Source organism: Penaeus japonicus, unplaced genomic scaffold (genome assembly GCF_977035675.1).
Source record: "Penaeus japonicus unplaced genomic scaffold, GWHDUDI00000001_assembly GWHDUDI00000006, whole genome shotgun sequence".
Taxonomy (NCBI): Eukaryota; Metazoa; Arthropoda; class Malacostraca; order Decapoda; family Penaeidae; genus Penaeus; species Penaeus japonicus.
Genome location: NW_028234408.1, coordinates 29,922,115 through 29,932,114, shown reverse-complemented (window position 1 = coordinate 29,932,114; position 10,000 = coordinate 29,922,115). Strand labels below are relative to the sequence as shown.

General features: G+C 37.8%; 1 protein-coding gene across 3 annotated transcripts in view; it reads left to right on the top strand.

Annotated features, from left to right (window-relative positions):
- Positions 1-10,000, top strand: part of Hrs (Hepatocyte growth factor regulated tyrosine kinase substrate) — a 27,823-nt gene that overhangs the window by 15,726 nt on the left and 2,097 nt on the right. For 2 of the 3 annotated variants that reach the window (XM_086537908.1, XM_086537906.1), the window contains 5 exons: positions 3,013-3,193; positions 3,457-3,664; positions 7,168-7,291; positions 7,836-8,094; positions 8,209-8,449. In XM_086537908.1, coding sequence (XP_086394034.1) covers positions 3,013-3,193; positions 3,457-3,664; positions 7,168-7,291; positions 7,836-8,094; positions 8,209-8,449 — 1,013 coding nt within the window. The remainder of the gene's footprint in view (positions 1-3,012; positions 3,194-3,456; positions 3,665-7,167; positions 7,292-7,835; positions 8,095-8,208; positions 8,450-10,000) is intronic. The other variant, XM_086537907.1, reaches the window with a different exon arrangement.

The window sequence follows — 10,000 nt, the reverse complement described above, 5'->3', positions numbered from 1 at the left end:
CACATTTCTATTCACTTGTGAAAATAATGTAAACAAATATAAAAACCTCCTGTAATCACCCAGTTGAGGCATGCAGATGAAAAGTACTCATAGAGGTGCAGTGTGTCATCGCGCTGTGAGAGATCCTGCACTTAGTCATCACGTGTGCTTGCTATTTACTCAATATGACATCAAAAATAAAGAAACTATAAGCAAAGCTTTATGATAAAAAAGCTTTACTTGCTGTTTCTCCATTTCTCTATTTCTGACTTCACATTGAGCAAAGTTTGCCGAACAAAGCTCGCCTGTCTGAGCAGGGCTCTTGATCCAGCCAGAAGGTCTCTGATACTTGCAGTATCCAGTAGCAATAACAAGAGTTAACCCTCTTTGGACGGGTGGTACACCATGGGTACCGCACATTCAAGGCCCGTTCACTGGGTTTACGTCATACGGCGTCGTTTATTTAACTGATTTAGGCCTATGCGTTCGAGAGCCCCAGCATTGTAACATGCAAGGGTATTTCATCGTTTAGGAATTTTCAAGATATATTGGCTGTATTCATAAACAGATGAAGCAGTTTTTGTGATTTCAGATAAAGTAGATTTAATTGAATGGAACATTAGTATTCATGGTTAGTACAAAAGTTACCTCTTTCTTTTCCATAGCAGTGAAGGGTCGAAGGATATAGATGAAAACTTTTCTTTGAATATCAATGACATGAAATAGAATTAACCCTCTCTGGACGGGTGGTACACCACGGGTACCGTGCATTTAAGGCCCGTATGCAGGGTGACGTCATATGGCGTCGTTTACTTAACTGATTTAGGCCTATGCATTCCAGAGCCCCGGCATTGTAACATGCAAGGCTCGAATGCCCCCGTCGTGAGTGGATTAAGGAGGAATGCTTACCCAGATTATGGATGATAATAGTGGGCATTTAGATTAGCAAAGAAATGCCAAAGTAATATTTATGTGAATCTCAATTCATCTGTTGAGCCCACGGTGCTCTCTAAACCCATTCACCAAGTTTCCCACCAAGAGATTTCTTGAGGCCCAAGGCCATATTGATCTTTTCAGAGTGATTTTCACCCACAAAAGAATTGTTAAATGTTGTTCATATTTTATTGATGAAATCAAGAAAAATTTGTTTATACAAATGCAACTACAATACATATATATGTATAAATGTAATTGAATGTTTTTTTGAAATGCACAGGCTTAACACTACTGGCTATTCACCCACTGAGGCAGGCAATCATCCAGCATGCTGGCTATACAAAAGCCATGACATGATATCTGGAAGTTAAAAATAGGCACATATGAAAAGGCATATTGATAATAATTTACTTGACAACAAATTTTTATTTAATTGAAATGAATTAATAAATAGAAATGGTCCAAAACAAAGATATAAATGTACAGATAGAAAATAATTTCAAGCAGATATTGAAAATATATGAATTAATGAAGATGTCCAGTTTTTGCACATTCTATTTGTATTCCTTTTTTCTCAAGTCAGTGAGTTGGGGTATATTGATAATAACGAAATTTTGAGCAATGATGTGGTTTGGTTTGATTTTTTACATTAATTTTGAAACATTATTGCCAAGTTCAAAAATTATGATACGATTATAAGTTATATTACAAACTCTGTTGTATATGTAGGAATCAGTCCCTTACATGTTGGCTTATTGGAAGAATAATTTCTAATTCTAGTGTTCTATTTTATTACTTGCTACTTCTGATCATTTCATTCTTTTCAGTGTTTAGGGATTAATCTTATGATGGATTCAGTTGTCTGAACTTAATTCCAGTTATCCTGTTTTTCCTTCCATATTCTTTCAGTTTGCTTTTGATCACAATTGTCAATACAAGGACATTTTTAAACCATCCATCTGGTGATTAAAATTATCTGATCATTTTTTTCTGATCAGAAAAGTATTAGTATAAAATTAGCTTATATAATACTTATTCAGCTATTACAAGATCTTTTACTCAAATACTATTGCAATGCCTGGTACACCAGTGTGCTTTATACACTCAGAGAATCATTTTGTATTTTTTTTTACATATGCAATGTGTATAGAATCATATACAAAAAGGTGGCCCATCCTCTGAGGGGATTAGATGACAGAGGAGGAGAGGCTGCGATGTTGTTTAGTAGAGAGAGGTGTGGAACTGGGAGAAAGAAAGAGGGAGGGAGAAGGGAATTATAACTCCCCAAGACTGGTGGAGGACATAAATTATTGCTTTACTTCTGATCTTGATTAAGAATAATCATATATTTCTTGATTTATCATGAGACTTCTGGTGAAAACATATTGATTTTTTATTTCCTGTTAACCTATTCACGCCGGGGCCATTCCGGCTTTGCACGGTCGCTATACTGAGGTTTTCGAACGCATCATCCGAACGCTTTGAGATTCTCGGGCCCACGGGCCGCGAGCCTGGGCTGCCCGCTCGCTCACCCCAAGCGCCAGATATCTCGTCGGCGGCGTCTGACGCGAAAACCACGAAACGTGTCAGCACGTCATCCGGCGTGAATGGGTTAATTAATAAGTTTTGCACAAAATACCTCTCATTTATCCTACTTAAATTTAAAGAATCAAGAGAGTTCTAGTGGACTGTGAGCAATACTCTAAATTTTGTAATGGTGTATGTAACCCATTCGTGCCGGTTGACGTGCTGACACGTTTTGTGGTTTTTGCGTCAGATGCCGGGGATGAGATATGAGGGCAAGGCCGGCGCTCGGGATGAGCGAGCGGGCAGCCCAGGCACGCGGCTTGTGCATCTGAGAATCTCGAGGCGTTAGGCATATGCGTTTGAAAATCCCGATATTGCGACCATGCAAAGCCAGAACCACCCCGGTGTGAATGGGTTAAGATCTAAAGTGAACATTGTTGATGAATTTTCATTTTTCTCATTGTAGTTTCATTCTTACTCTTTGTAGAGAGTAATCATCCCACATATTGCAGCACTCAGGATATAGATGTAGATGTAGAAATGGAAAGTTTATCTATTAAATGTTTGCAGATACTTGAACCGGCCCTACTGGGAACAGCAGTCGCAGCAGAAGCAGACCTTTCAACCAAAACAGGACCAAGTAGGGAGTGATTTGGCCAGCACCTTGTCACCCACGCAACCATCAGCACCCATTAATGCCACCAAGTCCTCACTCTCTCCAACCAAACTTTCCCAAGTAAAGATGACAGAAGTATGTTTTCTGGTCCTCTGTTTTATTTTTTGTCCTATGTTTCTTCTTTTGGTCTTTGTCAAATACCTATTAGTATTATACCTATATAGGTTACTACAGTTGACAAAAAGAGGATTAGATATTTAGCTTTTGTTCATGAAGATCTGAAGTATTCTGAAGTAAAGTGTAGATTGTTAAGATACCAACTAATATTGGCACAACATCTGATAGTGGAGAAAATCAGATGTATACTTTCCAATGTCTTACAAGATGGATACTTGCAGAATTATCAAAATGGAGAGACAGAGGAAGTGGACGAGTTTGTGTCAACTCTGCGAACTCAATTAGAGATATTTGTGAATCGCATGAAGAGCAATCAGTGTCGAGGACGTCCCATTGCCAATGATTCTTCTGTTCAGACTCTGTTTATGAACATAACAGCAATGCATGCTCAGCTCTTAAAATACATTCATCAGCAAGATGATAAGAGAGGTAAGAAATAACCTTGTTGGACAATTTAACACTTAAATTGCTATATATACCATATTTAATTTATCCTTGAAGTAGTGTGAAATAGATTACATATTAACCCATTCACGCCGGGGCGGAATTTCGCCTACTCCCGATAACGCCGGGAAGATTTCAAGCGCGCAACCGTTCATGCCGGGGTGTTTTCCCGCTGCGCGCGGTCGCTCTGACGCTCGCAGAGCGTTTTTCACCCACCCTATCCTTATGGTTTGCGTGATTGCGTCTAAAGTGTAATCATGTGTAGAAAGTAGTGCTATGTTCAGAGGATGTATATCAGTCGAAAAAGATGTTATAGCACTGTTTTTTTAGTGTTATTCTATTGAACTTTTTCCATATTCTTTACTCCTATGTTGTAATACCAATGGGAAGTGGAAGCATTCTTCTAGTGAGGTAACAAACATAGTTTTTTTTTTCAATTTTTTTTTTCTTCCTAAACGAAAAGAAAGAGAATATGAACAACCATACATGTGCATACAAGTGAATGCAAGTAACAGCAATGTTTTTTCAAGTGTCATTTTCTTTTAGTGGGGCAACAAAAAGATGTTATATAATTTTTTTTTTTTTTTTTTTTTTTTATTCCTCGGCCAATTACAATTGATTTTACGATAGCCTTTCGACTCAGATCATCATATTCAACAAATCAGAAACAGAAATCACCATGCCGTAATCAAGATTACGTATGTACCTGAGACGTCATTCATATTACGTTATATCCCATTTTCTACTATTTAGAAGGATAAACTAAAGTAGCTAAGACAAATCAAGTATGAAAATCGAATTGTACTAAGAATAATCTATCATTCTAATGCGGACGTTTCAGCACGTCGCTACTGGCCTCCCGGCGCGCGGGCCGAAAATGTAGCACGTGCCAGGACGTCACCCAGGTCCGGGGCTTTTTTCGACCACGTGTCAGCACGTCAACCGGCGCGAATGGGTTAATTAAATCAAATTTTATTGATAAGATATTTAGATATAAAAAAAAATAATACCATTGAAAGACTATAACTCATAACCCAATACACTTTTATATTTCAAAAAAAAACTTTTCTCTTTTTTATAGCTTCATAAATAAAATACAGTATACTTTGAACTTTCACTAGATATCAAATTATTCTGCAGCAAAAATAATCATTCTAAAAGAATTATCTTAGCATTTCATGCCCACTGATGGTTCATTTTATGCTGCTAAACAGCTGGTGCTGATGCATTGGTTTTATTGTAATACTAAGTATTTGATGGTAGAGGCAAGTGCCCGTTCCCTTGTTCTACTACTGCTACAGCACTAATGTTAACCCACTGCGGACGGGTGTCATGACATACATGACGTAGGAGCTTTGGCCTGACGACGGGCGTCCTGACGTACGTGATGTTCGGGGATTTTGGATCACTGTGCTATTTTATTTTGCTATGAAAAAGGAATGAGTGATGATGGCTACTGCAGTCATAATTACTATAATTACCGTAATACCGTGCTAGCTTAACGTCCAAAACCTAGATGGCACCACTTTTTCCTAGCACCAGCAGGAGAGAGAGCCTTGAATGGCACCCATCCACGGTCTCTAGCTTGCACTATCTTTATAGAGTGATGACACACACTAAGTTGACGAACTCTTGCTCAAAAGTACCGCCGATGAAGGATATGCAGTCAGAACGGGAAGAGGAAGGTGACTCAATACATACCCAGTGTCTAAAATGTACTCCTGTGCCAATATGGATGCCTTTCACTGTGGCACTCACAGTCACAAGCACAGGTTTCATTCCTCTTCCCTACCTCTTCTTGTTATCTTTATTGTAGGTCGTTATATGTTTCATATTCGTTCATGACAGCACAAAAATACGAAAAAAATATAGTTACCTTTTGTCCTCCCATAAAACAGCAATACTTCTATCACACTGTGTATAAAGAAAATAATGAGCTAATATGGATAATATACTACAATTCTAGTCTACTGCAGCACTGGTAGAGCCTGTCATGTGGCACATATAAGTCTCTAAACTCAATAAAACACACAAAAAAACAAAACACAAAAAACGCTCTAGTTTTTCAATGAATGACTGAAAGAGAGTGGGAATATTCAAATTATAATGCTTCAAGCAGTCTCTCTTTAAAATAAAACTTATCCTGGAGGCTGGGCAAGCAAATTTATCCCCCTCTGCAATGGGTTAACATGCAAGAAAGTTAATGGCAGTATGAGAGATTCTAATGATGCTCTTTGTTGGTTAACATGTTAAGCCTGAAATCAGCTCATAACTAATTTGTTTTTATCAATGTTATTTTGCATAGTGTATTGGAATATTCGTTGTGTTGAATTAAAAGTAAGTCCTAATACAAGTGCCTTATGGAAAGATATATGAGTCTACATATAATATATTAGCAAAGTGATAGAAATTATCATTTGGCTCTATAGAACATTGTAGCTGTAGGAATAAATAGCTTTTAATTTCAACAAAAGAAGAAATGTAGCATGAAAGTGAACCTACTTTTATGAAACATGCCACATATCAAATACAGATCACACAGTGGAGTATCGAAATTGAACAAACTATTGCAGTTACTCCTAACAGTTGACAAATTATCACAGTTATCCCTATAAAATGAAGTAAAAAGGGAATTACTTACCTTGCTGATAAAACATTCCCATGCAAAACATGCAAATGTTAGGTAAAAAACAAAAACAAAAAGAAATTGTGTCGTCATAGAAAACAGTGAAATATTAATGCAGATATGTAAATAGTAAAACGAAGATGATATACCAAGAGGCAACGTGAAGTTGAGGCGAAGGCATAAGAAGGCCAAATAAGGGCATAGGGATATGGGTCTGAGTTAGTAGGTATGGCTGTAGGAAATACAAATAAAACTTCCAAACGTAACACATATGAAGCAGTAAAGAATGTTTATTTTTCACATAACACACTTAAATATTTATGTAGATGTGTAGATAGCAAAAAGATTATGAATTAATGTAAGGCAACTATACTGTATGTTATATAAGAATATGTCATGGGGAAGGGGTATGGGTTGAGATAAACTGATCGTTAGGGAGGGGGGTTGTCTTACTGAAATATGCCATGCAGCACCAGAATTACCATTTCACACTAACTATGCCCCATTCACATGAAGAAAGAGGAAGGGAACACAACTGTCTGACTGACTGAGGGAGAGGAGAGCTTCCAAGGGGCATGGGACTGATGTAGTAGTTGCTGGAAGAAACTTCCCAAACAGTACTAGAAATATTGGTAGACACTCAATACGTTTCATTCATAACGAAAATCACAGAAAAAATTCCCACCAGTTTTTGACAGGTCTTCTACAATTGTAGGGAATATGAGAGAAATAGGCCCAAGTGTGCCACATTTGTGTTAATAGCCTTTTGGGGGCTCATAGTAAAATGAAACACATCCTTAAACTCTTACGAATAACTGTTTGCCATACTGCTTATATGATTCCAAATTTTCCCTACTTTCAGTAAACTGTGAACGTCTTCAGGACAAAATCTCGCAGGTAAGGGATGCTAGAGCTGCCCTTGAAGCCCTCAGGGAAGAACATCGTGAACGTGTGAGACGTGAGAAGGAGGAACAGGAGCGTCTAAGGTGAGGTAGCTCTGAGAAGTGGGAAGAAATATGAGAATTTGTTTAGATGTATATAAAATTTATATATAGATGGTTTTATTGAAAAACCCTGAAGTTCTTTCTGTTTTTTAAAAGAAACGGTTCCTAGTTGTTATATCCTTCACAACGTGTGTTTAACCCAGTCATGCTGGGGCTATTTCGGCTCTAATTGGTTGGAATGAAGGGGTATTTGAACACATAAGCCTAACACCTTGGGATTCTCGTGCGCACTAGTCGCGAGTGAGTGCTGTATGCCCGCTCACTTGACGCGCCGGCCTTGACTAAATATCTTGTCTCTGGTGTCTGACCCAAAAACAACTGAATGTGATAGCAATTCAACCGGCGCGAATGGGTTAAAGACCGTCATAATTTGTTATTTGTACACTTTGTTATTGTTCTTGAGGTTTTAATTAAAGTCCTTTAACTGTCATGGAAAATACTGTTGAGTTTAATAAAAGATATGTATTAATATCTCAATATGCTGTATAATTAATCTTTCTTAAATATGCCCTTCTGATATTTTAAGGCAAGTTCAAATGATGCAGAAGCTAGAAATCATGAGGAAGAAGAAGCAGGAATATTTAGAGTATCAGCGGCAGCTTGCCCTTCATCGTATGGCTGAGAGTGAAAGGGAGATGTTCAATAAAGGTGCCGTGATGGGACCCCCCTCCTCCATGTACCCTATGGGTTACCCTACATACCCTGGCGTTCCTGGGCCCATGCCAAACCAGCCACCATTGCCAGGGCACATGTATCAAGGACAGCCTGAGTCAGGACCTCCCCAGGTAAGATCTTCGGTGATTTGAAGTGTCTATATATTTTGTTTGAAACATCCATGCATTATAGGCTATATCTCTAGATTGTAATTATGTTGACAAGTTCAATTTTGAATTATTTAGGGAGGTGTACCCCAAGGTGGAATGCCACAGACTGGGGTCCCACCAGGGGGTGTGCCTCAAGGTGGTCCTCCGCCAAACTCCATGTCGTACCCTGGAGGACCAGGACAGGGCCAGTACCAGCATCCCCCTCCTGGGAGCCACCCAGGTCCAGCAATGCCAGGGGGCCAGGCTGGCCCTCCACCTGTGACTCAGCCGGGATACCAGCCGCCGCCACATGAGTTTTCCCCTTTTAATATGCAGGGTGAGTTATTAGGTGAACAAAAATGCATAGAGTTTCATTTCATCTAAGTTAAATATCTGTGAGATGGAATATTAGTAATTGTTTCTCTTTGTTATTAGTATGTTGTTAATGCCTCTGTCTAGATGTGCCCTTTGATGCCAGGTACAGGCACTGTCAACTTTTGTGTTTTATTTTCATTTTTTTTTTTTTACAACAATGTCTATACAAGCACATAGACAGCAATAACACTATCACTAGACCTGACTTCATTAGTTTACCCCATTCCTTGAACTTTTGGAAAGGTAGTTTTTATTTATATTACTATATTCATTAGTAACTTAGTTGCTGTTATTATTTTTATTGTTGTTATTGTTATTATTATTTTATTATTATTGTTATTGATGATGATAATAATAATGATAATAGAACAATAGTAATGATGATGATGATGATGATGATGATCATCATCATCATCATGATTTTTGTTATTAGCTATTCTTCTTTTTTTGTTGTCATAATAATAATGATATAAATGATAACAATGATAATGATAATAACAATAATAACAGTAATAAACATGAAGATTTCTCTATAAGAATGGGTAAAAAATAGGTGACCTATTAATTGACTTCTTGGTACTTGTAGAGTCATCTATATATTAACCCATCCCCGACGGGGGAATTCTAGCCTTGAATGTCCAAATGCCGGGGCGTTCGAATTATTAGGCCTAAATCAATTGAATGGCTGGCACAATACTGTGCCGCCCGGCAACTGGGCTTTTGAATGCGCGGTACACATGCTGTACCACCCGTCCTGTGTGGGTTAAAAACAAAACAAGAAGATAAGTGCATGTATGCATGTACTCCTGAAACATATGTGTAAGCTTTTTCTGTAAGCTTTGGCACAAGTGAACTTGCTGACCATCCAGTGCTCATTGTTTTTCTAAGTGGTAAAAGCTATTTATCATGTATTAAGTATGGTGTGATATAAGCTGTCATGAAGAGTAAAGGCATAGGGGATATAACAGGTGATGTATGATACTGGGATACTAGATGAAGAAGCAAGATTATTGGTTTGACCCATAGCAGCAATTAGGCCTAGAAGACGGTTGTCAATGCATACATGATGCAACATCGGGATCTACTTACAGTTGAAGTATACTCATAGTCATGAAGTATTATGACTGTAAAGGTGCTAGTTTCAGTGCTACAGGTTTGTAAAGTCAGCCTAAACCCTGTTTTGTAATGGATTTATGGAAAAATATTTGCCAACGGTGTCATAGACCACCCAAACTAACTGCCTGTTAGGGTGTTAGGCCACATTGGGTTAAGAGGCCCTCTTGGAAAGTGATTTAATTAAAAAAGTTAATTTTCACTAGCTCTTAGTTGTGTAATGCATACATTTTTCTATTTTTTAAAAGATATATTTGAAAGGCATCTACATTTTTTTTTTTAATCTGTATGTAAGAATTTTATGTACCAAGGGTTACACAAGAATTTATTGATTATTAAAGGTGAAGTATATTAAATAAAGATATGTATCATTTGGTAGAACTAATACTGACAATAATTG